The sequence below is a fragment of the Chaetura pelagica genome, unplaced genomic scaffold, assembly GCF_000747805.2.
Source record: "Chaetura pelagica isolate M959 unplaced genomic scaffold, ChaPel_1.0 scaffold112, whole genome shotgun sequence".
Taxonomy (NCBI): Eukaryota; Metazoa; Chordata; class Aves; order Apodiformes; family Apodidae; genus Chaetura; species Chaetura pelagica.
In genome coordinates, this window is record NW_009952798.1 from 2,656,557 (window position 1) to 2,674,978 (window position 18,422).

General features: G+C 38.6%; 1 protein-coding gene across 2 annotated transcripts in view; it reads left to right on the plus strand.

Annotated features, from left to right (window-relative positions):
• Nucleotides 1-18,422, plus strand: part of CCAR1 (cell division cycle and apoptosis regulator 1) — a 27,034-nt gene that overhangs the window by 2,280 nt on the left and 6,332 nt on the right. The window contains exons 2-18 of one of the 2 annotated variants that reach the window (XM_009994860.1): nucleotides 4,525-4,697; nucleotides 5,291-5,335; nucleotides 6,012-6,044; nucleotides 7,005-7,198; nucleotides 7,711-7,825; nucleotides 7,909-8,101; nucleotides 9,198-9,330; nucleotides 9,626-9,787; nucleotides 10,164-10,389; nucleotides 11,667-11,780; nucleotides 12,657-12,823; nucleotides 13,565-13,775; nucleotides 14,585-14,668; nucleotides 15,299-15,484; nucleotides 16,508-16,699; nucleotides 17,202-17,435; nucleotides 17,775-17,886. In XM_009994860.1, coding sequence (XP_009993162.1) covers nucleotides 4,525-4,697; nucleotides 5,291-5,335; nucleotides 6,012-6,044; nucleotides 7,005-7,198; nucleotides 7,711-7,825; nucleotides 7,909-8,101; nucleotides 9,198-9,330; nucleotides 9,626-9,787; nucleotides 10,164-10,389; nucleotides 11,667-11,780; nucleotides 12,657-12,823; nucleotides 13,565-13,775; nucleotides 14,585-14,668; nucleotides 15,299-15,484; nucleotides 16,508-16,699; nucleotides 17,202-17,435; nucleotides 17,775-17,886 — 2,574 coding nt within the window. The remainder of the gene's footprint in view (nucleotides 1-4,524; nucleotides 4,698-5,290; nucleotides 5,336-6,011; nucleotides 6,045-7,004; nucleotides 7,199-7,710; nucleotides 7,826-7,908; nucleotides 8,102-9,197; nucleotides 9,331-9,625; nucleotides 9,788-10,163; nucleotides 10,390-11,666; nucleotides 11,781-12,656; nucleotides 12,824-13,564; nucleotides 13,776-14,584; nucleotides 14,669-15,298; nucleotides 15,485-16,507; nucleotides 16,700-17,201; nucleotides 17,436-17,774; nucleotides 17,887-18,422) is intronic. The other variant, XM_009994861.1, reaches the window with a different exon arrangement.

An 18,422-nucleotide genomic window follows, 5' to 3' on the forward strand; every position in this document is an offset into this window, starting at 1 on the left:
TTTTCCTGCTGCAATACACAATCACCCTGTATCCTCTGTGTCCTTTTTCTTCCCCGTTTGTACTACTGAATCCAGTTCCTGGGATTTGTCCTTCCAGCTCCTGTTTTACTACCTATGTACATACTCTGTCCCCTGCTTTTTTGACTGGCAGTGCTGATTTCCAGTACAGAGCACAGGAAGCTTCTTTTGAAAACTATGCAGTTCTGTTGGCTCTGCTGAGAGCTGAAGAACAGTGTTTAGTGCTGAGCTGCAGCTACACAGTCACCTTTTGTGCACTTCTCAACATGAAGCTGTGACTGTCCAGCCAGGTTACTTGCCTGATGGGGCAGATGCTGTCAGTGCTCAGGCACGCTGGCTAGCATGTACAGCTTCTCACCTGCAGCTGCAAGTTATATGCCAGCTGCTTTTACCCAAGTGTTAGGTTCCTTCTTCAAAGCATCAAGGTCCTTGGTTATGGGGAGAAAAATATCTCAATTTTTTTATGACACACAGCTTTTTTTATGATATACAGCTTTTTTGTAAGCTGTTGTTAAGAAGTGGGGAGTGGTGGTGTTATAAACCCAGTTTGATAATTGCAGAAGGTAATTTCAGGGTTGGTTGGTTTTGGGTTTTGTTTTGGTTTTTTTAATATTGCTGACTTGGATGCTGTCTTCGCCATCCCTGTTGAAGAAGAAACTATATGAGATAAGGCTCTTTAATAATTAAGGTGTGACACTCTAAGGTAGTTGTAGAGTGGCATGCTGTGCAATGAAAGGTTCCTGGGATCTCTTTGGGACAGCTTACTAATACTGGCTGTGCCTCTGGTATTATAAGAGAAAAGGGTGATTCCAGGTGCCAGCAAAGATCTGTGTGTGAAGAGAGACTCCTACTTGTAACACAGTGAAATTGTTTCTCTTCTCCTTGTCTCATGGTTTTGTTCACCAGGTAACTAAAACCGGAGTAAGGTCCCTGCTATGCTGGTTAAGCATTGTTAAAGCATAACTTAAGCATGCCTACTACGGAAAACTAAAGTAAATAAAAATATAAAAAATCCTAGATAGCACAGATTGCCTTTTGCAAGTACTTCTTATACTTGTAACTTGCATAATGATGTACAAGTTCCTGAAATGCCTGCAGAGGAGAATCTCTTCCTATTCTCTCAGCTGTTAATTTTTGACATGCCTTTGGTTTGTATGGCAGCTCTTGGCATGTGCTGTTTTCAGGGTTAAGATTTCTGGTTGCATAGTGAACCCCGTTTTTTTAGAACTGTAGTCAAGAGGAAGTCTGAGCTGTGCTGCACTCTGGCTGATGAGTGTTGTCCTCTTTGCTATATCAAGACCTGATGCATTAGAGTGAAGAACAGTGCACCTGGTGAAAGGAGAAGTGGCCGAGTCTCCTCTTACTGCTGGTGATCCCTATGAAGTGACTTGAGAAAAGTGTATGAACAGGACAAGCATGTCGTGGATCTCAAAGCCACTAAGAAGTAGCTGCTGCACAGGCTGGGGGCTTGCTGTGAACACATTTTCTGTGGTAAATGCACTGAGCTTAGTTTCTGTTCTGGGACAGTTCAAAGCAGTATTTTTTTTTAATAGGTCATATAGCCTTTGTACGCAGGTATGTTAAGCTTGAAGAAACTTAAGGACCCAAACTCACAATTTGACACCTGTGAAAAGCATCTGAAGCTGTGGATAGAGTATTCCTTTACTGTCATCCTAATGTATCTACATCACTTACCAAGGAGATACATGTATGACTTTGAAGATGTTTCCCTAATCTTAAAGGGTCTCTGGAATTCAGAAACAGCAAGAGCGACTACTAAAGATTGCCTTTTATTTGCTACAAAAGACATTTTGGTTACTGAGAAAGATGCTTGAGATGCACCCTAGGACTCCAGTTCCTGTACAAGCCCTTCCAGTTGGCCCTGCAGTATTTGGCACGAGTGGCATCTCTATCATTATTTACTGAGATAGTTATAAATCCTAAGCAGCTCTTGTTTGTCATTGCAGATCTTTGTTGCCAATCATAATAAGGCAGTCAGGTGTCAATTCCCCACTTGGTCTGCAGTTCATTCTCTCTTGTTTTTCTGTTTTTTCCCTTTTTTTGTCTTTTTTAACTAGTAATTCCAACAGTCACCTGTTCAATCAGAGCCTGTTTGACCAAGTTGAGTACATAGATGAAATGTAGTCAAATTAAACTTCAGGGCAAGTCAGTAGGAACAACTCTGAACAACTTGTTACTACAGGTGGTGTTAGCCTGTGAGGGGATCCTGGCAGTCTTGTGTCTTTGCTCTTTGCTAGTAAGATGTTCTGCAGTGTTGTAGATTACGTGATAGCCAGTTAATATTAAATGTTCACAAAGTGATGATAGAGGTGGCAAATTTTAGTTGTGGGTTGTTTTTTTTTCTTAAGGGGAAAAAAAGGGATAGGAGTCTTACAGTGGACTGGGTATTGTTTGAGATAATTATGATTTATGCTGGAAGGGAAATTGTCACAGAGGAAACTGAAGAGCAGAGTAACCCCAAGATCTGGTTTTGGGAGCAAGTATATTAATATTTTCGTGAGTATTCTTGGTACAGAAAGTAGGAGAGAACTTGTGAAACTTGCTTGGTGACACTTCCCAGCTCCATCCCCCTGTGTCGGTACAATGTTAGAACAGAACACTAGACTGAATGACAATAGCTAGTGTAGTCAAGCAGATTGAGAGATCATAGCATGAATTTATGCACTAACAGGAATTTCTGCTCTGGTTATTTGCTTTGACTGAGCCAGCAAAGTAATGCAGCCAAGAAAAGTGGAAGTTGTCCCAGCATGCAGCAGCAAAGTGTTTTCACTGGGTGTAAAGGTCTGTTCAAGGTGTGTTATGTGAAGCATTGATGAGGTTCCAGGTAAGTGTCTGTTTCTGGGTGGTGAAAAATGCATATTCAAATTGGAGCTGATGGACAAGCAGGAGCCAAGAGGATCAGGGAACAGAGGGCCTGTCACAGGAAAAACCTCAGATTTGGCTTGCATGGCTTCTGGAGAAACCTGAATGTTGGAATTTTCCAAGGCAAAAAGTCATATAATAATGGAAATACTGTACTTTTGCTGTCCTATAGAATGCTTTATTTCACTATTAAAATAGTATTGCTTCCTGGCTTACGTGACAATGTTTGATACAGATCATGGTGATGGTGATTATTTTCACTGTTGCTTGCATACTACTTTCATGTTTCATTCCAAAATTTCAAGGTGATCAGTGCCATCAACTTGTTTTCTGAAAATTGTACTCTGGAAAGGATGATGACGTGGAGAGGATTATCTCATTCAGGGTCTTAAAGAGTTGGTTAAAGCATTTTTTTGTACGTTCTATGGTGATGATGACCAACTACAAGCAATCTCCTACTGCATCCCTGGGTCAGGAATAATGGCTTAATTTTGAATTAGTAAGAACGTTGTGGAGCACAAATTCTGCAGGAAGAATACTGTAAATCTCTTGTTCATTTCATTGTGCCTCTTTAATGGCTTTGGAAGAGAGAGGAACCTTGTTCAACTTGAAGGTGGCTGGCTGACCCATTTTTGCTGGCAGTATGCTTCCCTGCTGAATTTCCCTTGGGTTTTTTTTTTAAACATGTGGATTAGACTGATAGCACTGATAGCTTGCTGAAGAGATAACTTGATCATGCAGCTGCAGATAAGTTTTAAAAGAACTCCTGCCATAGAAGAGGTAGGTTCCAGTTCTTCACTCAGATTTGCATTATGCAGGGTTCTGTATCCCTAAAACTTCCATCCACAAGGCTTAACCATACCTTGGTTTGGAAGCAAGAAGCATAGCATGTGGATAGTTGCTCATCATGATTTGCTTAATCTTCTGCAGTTAATTAAAAGGTGATATGACAGTAAAACACACTCATTTTTCCTTCCAGGCAGTTTAAGTCTGGACAGCACAAAACCCTTCCTAGTAAGAGGTGGAGAGAGCTTGATCCCTTTAGATGTGGGGACTGATGAAACTCCTTGTTGTAAGGCTGTTCCTTCTCTACCAGCCCCCACATCAACATCCAGCTCCCTTGGGAACAAAGGAAGTACTGAGTGAAGTGAAGCCTTCTGTGTTTCCAGAGGACATGTTCCATAAGCCTCTGTTTCATAGCTGCTATTACAGTAAAGATTTCTCTTGTCCTAAGATAGAATTAAGTGTATTAATTAATTTACGGAACAGAGGAGCAGTCGTAGTCAGGCTCATCCAGAACCTGTTCGAGAAAGAATACAATGTGTCTGTGGTGTGGTTGGCGTGCAGGGTGGGGATGACAACAAGTAGAGCTATGAAATCCTGGGCAGCTTGAGAGAAGGAAACTAAGTTGTCTCTGTGCCTCTGCTGCAGTGCACTATTTGTAAATTAATTCAGAAGTGAAGCTAGTGAGGTGTGATCGTTCATCTTGAATGTTGACGTATTTGTCTACGTCATGGGCTTGAGTCAGGAGTAAAGCATCACATGCTGTGCCTAGTAGGAGTGTCAGAGAGCTCAGCTGTTTAAAGTTGCTCTTGGTGCTTACTGTGTGTGTTCTCTCTCCAGCTGCTCTTGGTGTGCAGCAGCCATCGCTGCTTGGAGCCTCTCCCACAATATACACCCAGCAGACGGCGCTGGCAGCAGCAGGTCTCACGACACAAACTCCAACCAACTACCAGCTCACTCAGACAGCTGCTTTACAGCAGCAGGCTGCAGCTGCAGCAGCTGCCCTACAGCAGGTAAAGAGAAAGGAGCATTAGCTGCTGACTGTATGGACTTCCAACAGTGTACAACACTGGCTTTGTAAAGCTAATGTGTCTGGGGGAAAGGCAGGATGGGAAATGGGGAACATTGCAGTATAAACCTGTTTAAAAAAAGAGTGGGATTTTAGGTATTCAGCTATCAGTAGTTGTATTCATCTGTGAAGCTGGGGATTTGGGCTGTGGAGGTGGTGACTTTCTGCTGTTGAAAGCCTTTTGGGAAAAGTTTTTCTGCACCTAAAATTGAGAATCTTAAGTTCCAAGTACCTTCCATTGCTATATGTATCTTTAACAGCACTTTGCATGATTTCATACTGTGCCCTAGATACTGTGGAAGGCTTAACAAAAATTGCTGATTTTGTCTACAAAGAGTACATCAGAGTCCACTCTGAAGGCTAAGAACACTTACTATGAAAGTAATATATAATGCTACTATTATTTATGTTTTGTATTAGAGTTGTTAAATGTGAATAGTTTCTATCTAAAACCTGCTTAGCAGATAACTTGTGTTTGGTATTATTGGGCTAATAATACTTCCTGTTCATGAGATATTTTGCTTTTATCTGTTTCAGCAATATTCACAACCTCAGCAGACTCTCTATAGTGTACAGCAACAGGTTTGTCTGATTTTTACTGTGTACATCACAAATAACTTTAAAAATCATGTTGGTTGTGTGTCTTGTAGGATTTGTCTTGGCAATCATCCTCGTATGGGAAGTTGTCAAAGAAACTAAGTAGTATTTTTGATAGTAAAAGTGAACTTGAAGTTCATAAACTTGGAGAGATGTATCCAGAATGGACGCCTGCCTACCTTCATGCAAAAAGGAAATTTAAAAATACATACTAATCCATGAGTACACACTTCCTGCTAAACTTTGCTCTAAACAGGGCCATGTATCTTAACTGCTGGAAAGATGCTGTCCCCAAAAAAAGGTTCCCTTTTACTTTTTTTCTTTATGGTCTTTGAACCTAACAATATTTTGAACATGGAAATTACAGGCCTAAGCTTCTCCAGCTGCCAAAACATTTTTTGGTATTGCTGTTAACTTTCAGTTACACAAAACCCCCCCAGCATTTCTGCTCACTGGATAAACCTGTATTATACAATCTTAAAATTAACCACATGAGCACATTTTAATGCATGTGCAGGCTGCTGAAATGACCAAACCCTAAGGACTTCTAAGTGACTCTGATTAAGCAGATTAAGCAAAAAAAATTACTTACAAAGAGGAGGTAAAATTGTACAATTTCCTAAAGCATATAAAATTAATTTATAACTTTATTTATTTTAAGTTGCAGCAACCTCAGCAGACCCTTTTAACTCAGGTTAGTTTGGCTTTATTGTTTGGTCTTCATCCCCAAACACAGATAATTCAAGAGTGCAAATTTGTGACACCTTGGGTAGTTTAATCTTTAAAATGAGCTATGGACATTTTATTGGTACAGGTTTATTTTATCCAGGTGTTAAAATATGCATAGCCTTGGTTTCAAAAATTAATGGCAACCACTTTTCCCTTAATCTTGGAGGGAATATGTTTGTTGATTCCATTACAATTTTTTCTGGTTTGAACTTCAAGTGTTCAGTTGTTTTGCAGTAAGCAATAAACTGGGAAAATCTTTCTTTCTCTTCTTTGAGAAGGAGTTTAACTTTGTGTGTTAACAGTATTTAAGTATGTGTATAGAGAGGTTTAAAAAGAATCCTGCTGAGCTTGACAGGTTTAAAACGTGCATCCACTTAACACACTGCAAGTTACTCTAGTTCCATTTTCACTTAACCTTTTAAAAATGCTTTAAAAAAAGGTAAAAATAGGTTACTTGACTACATTATCTTTCTGTGCTCTGCTTTCGTAAGAAGGCAAGCATGTGAATTCTTGAGGAAGAGTTAGTGTTAGCCTCAACCTTTCTGACTCTAAAATTCTTCAGTTGAGATATAAATGGAGAATAATTCCTAAGCACATATTTCTAGCAAAGTTAGGGACTTCTCTTCAGCCCCACTGCTCGGGTTACCTGTAAACAATCATGCAGTCTTCATTCTTTTTCTAGACGACATGTATTTTGGAGAAGCTGACTTTTTTTAAAAGGAAGATAAACAAAGCCAGTTATTATTTAAAAAAAAAAAAATCTTAAAAAAAACCCAAACACCAAACTTCCATCTTCTGAAAATCTCTGTTCAGTATAATTGCATTAGAGACATTGCAAACTCCTGCCTGCAGAGGTAGAGGAACTGTTCCTTGTAGTCATGTCAGCTGGTGTCAAGATTTATAGTGTGCTTTATTTTACTTGCAGCCAGCTGTTGCACTTCCTACCAGTCTCAGCCTGTCTACTCCTCAACCAGCTGCTCAGATAACAGTTTCTTACCCAGCACCCCGCTCAAGTCAGCAGCAAACCCAGCCACAAAAGCAGCGCGTCTTCACTGGGGTGGTTACTAAGCTACATGACACATTCGGTTTTGTGGATGAAGATGTCTTTTTTCAACTTAGGTAAGGAATACAGACTTGCCTGTAGATGTACTCTGTGCTACCCCACTAAATGAAAGGCTTAGTTGATTGCACTCTGTTTCTGTGACTGCAGGTAGTATGTCTTTTTTCTGTCAATGCTGAGAGTCGGATGGTCTAATAAGTTAATAGGCACTAGGACTCAGTTCCTTTATATGAAGTTTTAAAAAAAAACTTAATGCAAAACCCAACGCTGGGAGAGTTGGAAGCTATTAATTGCAGTATTTGTGGGTGATTAAATGCATATAACTTGCTGTATGCCTATCTTAACTCAGTACTGTTTAGGAAACTTGTGCTTTTGAGCCTAGGACAGGAATTAAATTCCTGTGCATACTCCAAACTGAAGCAGATAGTAATTCCACCACATTTGGGCATAGATGCTGTTCCTCTGAGCTTTTCTAATTAACTTTATCTACTTTCTCTCACCTTTAAATGTAACTTGCAAATGCGAAACTAGCTAATTAAAACTCACATTATGTTTTCTGTAATGTTTGCAGTGCTGTTAAAGGAAAGACACCTCAGGTGGGTGACAGAGTTTTGGTAGAAGCTACTTACAATCCTAATATGCCATTCAAATGGAATGCACAAAGGATCCAGACACTTCCAAATCAGGTATACGGGGTTACCCAGCCTAGCTTGTACTGCCTGCTCCTGGTGAAAGCTCCCTGACAACTCCTTTTCTCCTCTGCTGTTAGAACCAGACGCAGGCCCAGCCGCTGCTGAAGACCCCTCCGGCAGTCCTGCAGCCCATGGCGCAGCAAACTGCCTTCAGCGTACAGGCACAGCCCCAGCCACAGTCCTTGCTGCAGGCACAGATCTCAGCAGCTTCCATCACACCCTTGCTTCAGACACAGCCTCAGCCACTGCTGCAGCAGCCACAGCAGAAAGGTGCTCCTTTAGTGCACAAAGTTTATTGTGGGCCTTCTGTTGTTGAGTGTGGGATGGTTAGTCTTTTTGGAGTCAGAAGACTGAAGTAGCAGTTGAGATAATGTTGAAAAGATCCTATAGAATTTTCAGTTTCAATATGTGTCTTCCTGCAGCTGTATGCAAGGCATGTTGCCTGCAATAGCTGAAGAATCACCTGGTTGGTGAAATCCTCATGCATTCCTGGCCAGATTAAGATTTCATAATTTAACAGCAAATTCAGTGTAGTTTTATTGTGACACTTTCACAGACAAGTTTGGGAGTTGATTAATGGCAGTGTAGTTCTGAAGCATCTTCTGGAGCACTCAACAGGATCAGTTTTGCACAGTTGTAGTGTTACAACTATTATTTTTATTTTTGTGTTTTATCTGGCCTATAGCATTTGAGAGAAGAAACACAAGAAATCTAAAGACAAGGTTGCTGTGAGGTCACCTCAACTTTAAGAGGCTGAAGAATCAGTAATAGGATTGATAAGAAGATAAAATTAAGACTGGTCTTCCAGTAAAAGCAAGGGGAGATCTTAAGCTGTCATCTACTCAGAAGTGTTTTGGATAAATGCTTATTATAATCTAATTACTGCTAATTCATTTGGTTTTAGTAATGCTTGCTTCATTTACAATCAGTTGGTTAAATGTCTTGAGACAGCACAAGTATGTGCTGGGGGATTGATGCAGCAGTATAATAAATTGGTTTAAGAATAATTTTTGGGAAGCTAATTGTTTTACCTATTAATAGCCTCAAAAATAAGCTTTAGGCATCCTTTAGTTCAATGACTAGGAAGTATATCTTAAAACAAGTTACTTTTCCAAGAAGAGGCTTTGCTATTCACTGTGATAGCTTCTGTGTATTAGGTTGTATTAGCTTCCATTTTATGAGGAGGCTTTTAAAACAGCTTCACTGTTACTTGAGGCTCAGTTTGCATCAATGAAGAGAAGCATATGTCTTGATTTTCTCTGGAGGGGTTATTAGTAAGTAGATTTATTTGACTCTAAAGTTAGTTTAGAAAATGTACCCAAGTGAAACAACAGCCAAGCAGCGATCTTGTGAATCTTTGTTTCAGGTGGTTTGTTACAGCCCCCTGTTCGTCTAGTTTCACAGCCTCAGCCAGCTCGAAGATTAGACCCACCATCCAGATTTTCTGGGAGGAATGACAGAGGAGGAGACCCTATGCCAAACCGAAAAGATGACAGAAGGTATGTTGGAGAAGACTAGACTAGAGCCCAAGCATTCTATAAGACCTGCCTTGAAACAGAGCAGAGCTGCTTGCTCCAGAGTGAGTCAGTGATACACTCAAGTGGCTTGACTATTTGAAATTAAGGAATCCCATCATTGGTCTCTCTTATAAAGAGACACTGAACTGAGACAAACTATGAGGAGTTTCTCTCTTTTTTTGTGAGTCATATCTTGACTGGTCCAACTTCTGTTGTGCTATAAACCTTTTTGTGTTACTAGCATGCAAAAACACGTGTCTTGTGTGCATTTTTTAAGTCGTGAAAGAGAACGAGAGAGACGTAGGTCCCGGGAAAGGTCACCTCAGAGAAAACGCTCCAGAGAGAGATCACCCAGACGGGAGAGGGAGAGGTCGCCTCGCAGACCGCGACGCGTTGTTCCTCGCTACACGGTTCAGTTTTCCAAGTTTTCATTGGACTGGTACGTTCATAATGCCAGCTGTTTACCTACATTAACCTTAAAAAAAGATCAAGTATGTAATGCCTGAGAACCATGTGTAATAAACTTTTTCCATGGTCTTTGGTTTTTTTTGTGAATGCTACTGCAAAATACCTTTATAACTGTTGAATAAATATACCCTAAAACGCAGACACCTTAAATGGAAGAGTGTTTAGTAGTTACTTGCTTTTAAGCTTCAATCCATGACACTCTAACTTAACCATATTGCTCTTTAAATTTTATATATATACTGTTAAATATAAAAATGTTGTATTTCCAATTAATATGCCTCTGAAACATGTGCTTTAGTAATGGTTCTTTTATTGCTGTATCTTTCAAGTCATGTTGTTTGTTTCAGCCGTAGCTGCGATATGATGGAGCTGAGGAGGCGTTACCAGAACTTGTATATCCCAAGTGATTTCTTTGATGCTCAGTTTACATGGGTGGATGCTTTTCCTATGTCTAGACCATTTCAGCTGGGAAACTACTGTAATTTCTACGTAATGCATAGAGAAGTAGATCCCATAGATAAAAATGCTGCTGTCCTTGATCCACCCGATGCTGATCATCTATACAGTGCAAAGGTTTGTACAAGTTTCCAGTATTATGACTTTTCATTAGTTTTTTTTTTTTAACAATAGGTTGAAAAAGTGAGTATAACTGAACTAAAGAATATTCAACAGCCATTTGAGCAAAATACAGCATTATTAACTTTTCAACAAAGAGCTAGTGTGTAGAGCTTGAAGAATCATGACTGAAATTCGGCTTGTTTCTGTTAATAGAGCTGTTCTAAGTCTTGTTTTTGCTGAGGTCTCTTCCATTCTCTGCACCCAGTTGCACTGATCTGATTATAGGAAAGAAAGCCATTTCCTGCCAGATCTCTGAATGTGTTTCTTAGCAATTAATTCTGATTAGGTAATGGATGTCCCCTCCCCCCTTTTTTTTCTTCCTTCAGGGGTCCTTTCTGTGCAGCTTGTGCTCTTCTGTTTAGTTGTATTTTCTTTCTTTCAGATCCGTCTCAATATTGTTTTGTTGAAAGTAGATTGAGATACTGGTATTCTCTGAATGTCAAAAAATGCTGCGTCAAAAGTTATAATGATGTATAAAAGACCTCAGTCTTCCTAAAACCTGTTCCATGTGAAAGCTCTTTCATTAAAATAGGCCTGAGATTTCTAGTTCAATCTGTTTTAGAAGCACTTCATGTTAAAGATAAGTTTAGAAACAAAATTGCATTTAACTCCTATATTTCTGAAAGATTTAACTTGCCTTTTGGGTATAAAAACTTGGAAGCCTTAGCTCAAGTATCAGACATACTGTTTTTTCAGTCTGTTGGTTCAGAACAAGAGCTCACTTTTGGATGGTTAAGCTTGAAAATAAATTCAGTGACTGAGGAAATAGCATCTGTTCTCAGAATGGTAACCTGTTTAGAATAGAAAGTGCTGTGGTTAGATTTGACTGGGCAAAGGGAATGCGATCAGGATGTAGGTGAATGTGTTGGTCAGTTCTCTTCTGACTGTGATGAAATGAAAGGAGACAGTGAAATCAGAAGTGTACTCTGTATGCTTCTTGGTTTAGGGTGATAGAAGCTTCTTGGCTTATAGTGATAATGTGCAAAGCATGTTGCTTTTGTATGCTTTCAGTGTAGTTTTTCTTAATTAAGATCACATCTATATGGGACAGAGGGAAATTAGTCCTTGGTAAACATTTTAACACTCAGCCCTACAATTTTATTTTACCTTCTTCTGATTTTTTTGGTGACATTAAGGAAAAGGTACTGGTATGTATGTATTTGCAAGTTGAGGTCATTGTTTACCAGTCATAGTGGGAGACCTTCACAAGACTGATCTGACTTACACAACAGGTGATGTTGATGGCTAGTCCTAGTATGGAAGATCTCTATCACAAGTCATGTGCTCTGGCTGAAGACCCCCAAGAACTTCGGGATGGATTTCAGCATCCTGCTAGACTTGTAAAGGTAAATATGCTTCAATGCCAGACACTTTAGGCAATAAAGGTTGGTTATACAGCTTTAAGATATTTATTGAGAGGAGAGGAGCCTGTAGGTAGTTGTATGATGGCTTCTTTTTTCCTTTGAGGAGACTTATTTTTCCAGTTGATAGGAGCTCCGTCTTCACTGCTTCCATTTTTACTGCTTTCTTCAACTTAGTCAAACTCAAACAATAGATATTTGAAGAAACCTATATGAATGATGTAATAATTAACTTCGTTAGCTTTTTTTCACAAGCACTTAGACTTTTTTTTAAGGGCTCAGCTGTGAAGAAAATACAAATGATCCAACAGTTAAGTAACCGTTGTACTGAGTGAAATTTAACTGTTGTTAAACTGCACAACCTGTAAGTGCTGTGGTGTTTCAGGACAACACAGATTTGTTTTCCAGTTAAACTCCATCATCTTAAAGCAAATGGGAGTACTTGAATTTATAGATTAAATGCTTTTGTGGTCTTGTCTTTCGTAGCTTTGCATTGTCACTTTTAAGCAGGAACGTTTGTAAATCTGTATCAGAATGAAGATACCATTTAAATTAGTATCTGTTTGTCTTCTTTTGTTAGAAAGCTTTTAATTGCAAAGGCACAAGGCTGTACCAGTAAACTTGATGAAAAGTCTTGCAGACAAGAATGAGTGATGATGTTTTAACCTATTCCATTTCTGAACACTCTGTGGAAAAAAATAACTGAACTCGTTCTTGACTGACTTTCATTTTCAGATTTCAAAATAATGTGACAGTTTACTCATGGATTTCAATGTGTGTGCTATGAAATATTCTTTGCACTTTGGGAAAATTACTTTTTACCCCTAGCGGGGGAACATTCAGAAGACTCTTTTTGTCTAGTTTTTAGTGGGTATGAAAGGCAAAGACGAAGCTATGGCTATTGGAGGACACTGGTCCCCATCACTGGATGGACCTGATCCAGAAAAGGACCCTTCTGTGCTGATAAAGACGGCTATTCGTTGTTGCAAGGCTCTGACAGGAATTGACTTAAGTGTGTGCACACAATGGTAAGTAGTGTACTGCAAAGCAAAATATACTATAGAAATACTTGTCTGTTACCAGGAGCTAAAAAAAACCCACAAAAAACCCAAAAAAAAACAAACAAAAAGAAGTGGAAAAACATCTTTGTCGGCTGCTCTTGGTAGTGCAGGTAAACTACTCAAAGGATATGTGGTCCTGTAATAAGCTTGATTGGTGCCAACAGTGCTAACTACTGCATCTAGAACTAATTAAAAATTCTGGATTTATTTTGACATGCTGTAATTTATTTTTTTTTAATGAATGTGTGTTGAAAACTTTTCATTTTGTGCATAGCTGGAGGAGATCGTCAAGAGAACTTCATTTCATTGTTCTTTTGTTATAAATAAATAGCTGTTCGTTATATAGCCATATTTTCTCTTGATGAGTTTCCACCCTGTGTTAACACTCATCGTGGTTTTACTAATACAAGGAAAGCCTATTGTATGCTAAATTTAAAGTGCTTCAGCTACTTCTATTTGCACATTAAATCTGTGTGCCAAACAACAATTTGTATAAAAAATAATTATATTGGTTTTCCTCCTTTTCAATTGCCATACCTTTTTACAGATGTGCCAAAAAGAGAAAATATGGCTTCCATAATTTTTTTCTTTAGATAAACTTCAAGGTCTTGCAGCAAAGTTTCTGTACTTGATGTGCTACAAGTGATCTAGGCTCTTTAAAATGTATTGTAGAATTTTTTTTCCAACATGCTTCTTCCCTTGCAACAGGTACCGTTTTGCAGAGATTCGCTACCATCGCCCTGAGGAGACCCACAAGGGGCGTACAGTTCCAGCTCATGTGGAGACAGTGGTTTTATTTTTCCCGGATGTTTGGCATTGCCTTCCCACCCGCTCAGAGTGGGAAACCCTCTCCCGAGGATACAAGCAGCAGCTGGTCGAGAAGCTTCAGGGTGAACGCAAGGAGGCTGATGGAGAACAGGCACTGAACGCTAATCCCTTTTTCTATTTCTGCTTCTCACAGGCACAGGAACACAGGCACAAAATGCACACCACATACTACACAACATACATACATAGGAGGAACATAACTGGTAACAATGACTGGTAAACCAGCTTTCAGCAGTGTAGTGAATGTTGGTTTTTATTTTTATTTCAGCTAGTTCACTAACTTTAAATGTGTATTCTGATACCCAAACGGAACCAAATTGTGCTTATGATGCGCAGAAAGTTGTTATCATAGACGTAGTTGCTGGAATCTGGAACCAGTTGTTGAGTGAGATGCAGTTTATGAATAGCTGTCTTCAAAACATTTTGCCATTTTCTAAAATTCCTAAATTCTCTCTTGTGGCCAGTTTGAATTGTGGTATTTGAAATTGAACAAACTGTAGTCTGAAACATCTGCATTTCAGGCCATGTGGCTGATCAACATCTTGGAATAAGGGAAGGTCTGATTGAATAAAAAGAGTAATTTTGGGGATTAAATATCTGGGGGGAGATCACACACTGTGTGGTTAATGGAGACCGGCAGTGTCTGCGTAACCCCGATATCCTTTGTGGTGTTGCTCATCACCCTTTTGTGTTCCACAGATCTGGCTTGTATTGACTGAGTGGCACTGTGATCATTTATAAAGTGGTAGAATGTGTGTGTGAACTTGTCTAAACAATAACTTTAGGAGAAGACTTATCTGAAACAGTTGTGACCTTGCACAGATCAGCAACAGAATTTAAAAAATAACTGATATGCTTTGCAAGCTTTCTGAATGATAATTTCTAAATTTTATTTGTCAGGATGAAGAGGAAAAGGATGATGGGGAAGCCAAAGAGATCTCTACACCTACGCATTGGTCTAAACTGGATCCAAAAACAATGAAGGTAACAAGCAGTTCTCTTAAAATTTTATTTCATCGTACATTTGAATTCTCAGGGTACAGACTGAAATACAGATGTCTGTTCCCTTAACTGATCAAAAAAGTTCAGTTGTATTTTATTATCTTTGCTGATTTGATAGTTATTAGTTGTCATACCACAGTATGTACGTGATTTTAGTAAGTGAAAACAGCTAATTGAAACTATTCTAAACTTCAGAACTTTGTACATCTGGGATGTTTCACATGATACGTGAGCTGGAAAATGAAAATGCTGCAGTAATGTGCTCATATCCACTTGCATTTAAAAATGTGGCATCTAAAATAGTTTTAAAAGGCAACAATTATACATAAGTGTCAGGAGACGTAACAAGTTTTCTCAAAAGGCTTAATCATCATAAACTACTATAGGACAATCTTTTTCCCACCCTTGTGAAAAGTCCTTCAAAAAGGGGTTCTTTAAGGAGAACACAACTCTAAATGTAATATGTTTCCTCTGTAAATCTTAGTGTTTTTCAGTACAGATTTTAAACACACGGTTGACTTTTCAGTGCTCTTAATTTTTACTTCACCTCTTGTGCTAATCAAACGTTTTTGCAGTGTCACTGGTACCACTTACAGAGCTTTTATTTACCAGGTAAATGACCTTCGTAAAGAGTTAGAAAGTCGAACCCTTAGCTCTAAAGGACTGAAATCCCAGTTGATAGCTCGACTGACAAAGCAGCTGAAAGTAGAGGAACAAAAAGAAGAGCAAAAGGAGCTGGAGAAATCTGAAAAAGAAGAGGAAGAGGAGGAGGATAGGAAATCTGAAGATGACAAAGAGGTTAGGTTTTGGATGTATTTAATTCTTATTAAATATGCATAAATATTGAAATTGTACATATGTATGAAAAGTAGAGGAATGTGCCTGGTTGTGTTGGTATTTTGTAGTTCTTGGATTACTATACTGGGAACTCTTGCTGTAACTTGAGATGCTGAACTGGAATGAAATATTGGCAAGTTGGAATTTCTTAGTATCAGCAAAGTCAGTTGAAATGTGCAGCTGCACTATGGCATCTGAATGAATGCCTGAATTAAGTGTAAGGAAAAATAAATCCTAAACTTCCAGGAAGAACTAAGCTTGATAACAGGGAAACACACTTTACAAGATCTTAACTTTTTTAACCTACATGAAAAGCAGCTGCTTAGTTATACTGGCTTTTAGTAGCATACAGGCCTTAGGGAATTACCAGTAAGCAACCAGTAAGCTGCTTGGTATTTTACCTTTTTTAAGCTTTTTGTTTGATTTGCCTCTGTTGTATCTATACAGATTGCATTTCCCATAATCAAAAGAGTTGAGTAAATTGTCATCTGACAATTGGTAAAGCTGTGTTGGATATCTTTGGAAAGATAATGTACTGAAGTCTTTACTCTTCCTATGAAAGGAATAAGCTTACTGTACAGCTCTGAAGACACCCCTAGACAAGTAATAGGCCCCTCTGGAGCATTGACTGCTTTGCTAGTTTACATGCCATTTCTTGAGATGAACTAGCTTGAGTACTTGCAATGACAAGTAAATATGCTGTGGTTAGCAGCAGAAGATAGTTGGAGGGTGCTCGTTCCTCTGTGGGCTAACAGCACTGCTCATTCTGCTTTGTGTTCTGGTCATCTTAGGTGACTGTTGCAGTGAACACAGAGTGAGTTCTGAAAACTCTGGTCTCTGAATTGTCTTTTGTGTTGCATTCAGCAGCTTAGGCTTTCCTTCACTTTCTTCAAAGCAGGAAGTCCTAAAAACTAATATAGAGGCTGAAACTTCAGCTTTAAAATATGCTGCCTGTTGTTTGTTTGGGGTTTTTTGCCTCTTTAGGAAGAGGAAAGAAAACGTCAAGAGGAAATGGAACGTCAGCGGCGGGAGAGACGATACGTCTTGCCTGATGAACCAGCAATCATTGTACATCCAAACTGGGCAGCCAAGAGTGGGAAGTTTGACTGTAGCATTATGTCTCTTAGTGTTCTTCTGGACTATAGATTAGAAGATAATAAAGAACATTCCTTTGAGGTAATTTACCTATGCTACTTAAATTTAGCCACTCTAGTTTATTTTAAATTCTATGTGATGGCTGCAGTATTCTTAAGTTCTAAAAGTTTGTAATGGTGAATTGGGTGAAATGGCAAAATAAAGTTTAAATACATTCGTTTCTTTGTGCAATGCCTAGAAAAAATTGTCCAGTGTCTGGCGTATGGTTTACAATAGCACTATAGTCACTGTGGTATCCAGAAGAAATGTGCAGGTTTTCAGGCATGGATCTGAGTTTATAATTTAAAGATCTAGCCTAGGTCAGTCTTAAGTTACTATAGTACAGGAAAGAAGCATGTTCATAAAGTTGTTTAAGGTTTCCATATTCAGTTAGACAGTAAAAAATCTGACCCTACATAAAATTCTGACATGGTAGAAGTTGATAAGGTTGCACCTCATAGCTATTTCATTGTTAGTGTACACATTTTGAATATATGTTTTAAAACCGTTTGTCATTTCTCTTTTCATTATTCTTTACATGCAGGTATCATTGTTTGCAGAACTCTTCAATGAAATGCTTCAGAGAGATTTTGGTGTCCGAATTTACAAAGCACTGATTTCTCTCCCAGAGAGGGAGGACAAAAAAGACAAAAAAAGCAAAAAAGATGAGAGAAAAGAAAAAAAAGAAGAAAAAGATGATGAAACAGATGATCCAAAACCTAAGAGGAGAAAATCTGGAGATGATAAAGACAAAAAAGAAGATAGAGACGAAAAGAAGGTCTGCACATGGCTCATATGAGACTCATATGGATCAATATTAAGCTCTTCCTCTTTGAATTTTACTTTTATTGCTTTTGAAAACTCAGGCCTTGCAGTGTTAGTTAATTGATTTGACTTGTTAATCTATTTAAATATGCTTCAGTCATACTCTGATGTAAAAATTTTACAGGTGTATTGGGTGGTATTTTAAAATTCAGCTATATCACATAGATTTGTACTTGGTGTATTTAAGTGACTAAATATAAACAGAGGTAATTTTTTAATTAATGGTAGTGAAGTTTTTACTTTCCTATTTTTTAGTTTTGACTGGATAAATTTTTAGGAACTTTTGTTACAGAGGGAAGATAAGAAGAAAGATGATTCTAAGGATGAAGAAGAAACTGAAGATGACAATAATCAAGAAGAATATGATCCAATGGAGGCAGAAGATGCTGAAGATGAAGATGAAGGTATCTTGAATTACCAATTTTGTGGCTTTCAGAAAAATACTTTATTGCTGCTGTATGTTCTTTCAAGCTGGAGAACACACTGGAACTAGGCAATTTAACATTTCATTATTAGACTAATTTTATTTTACTAATTCTTACCAGTTCTACTTTAAATGTAAGTGCCATTATGCTAGGCATTGTATGAACATAGTTAATAAAAACTAGCTGTGGTGCTCAAAAGTAAGGCATGCATATAGAAGTGGTTTTATTTTTTTCAGAATGCAGACCACTCGCAACTCCCATTGAAGTCAGTAGGAGATGTGAGTATTCAGCACCTCTGAAAAACCAAGCCACTTTTAAGTGCCTAACTTCCTATTCCTCAGTTCTGAAATGTCATCCTGTTTTTATTAGGCCAGAATGTAGCGTGGGGTGCTCTTTACATGATGTTAGGAGGAGCTGATTTCTGTTTGGGTGGAGGTGTCTTTGCCTGAAGAAATGGGGAAAAAGGGGCTAGGGAACTCTCCTGTCTCCAGGGAGCAGCAGAAGCCCTCTTTCCC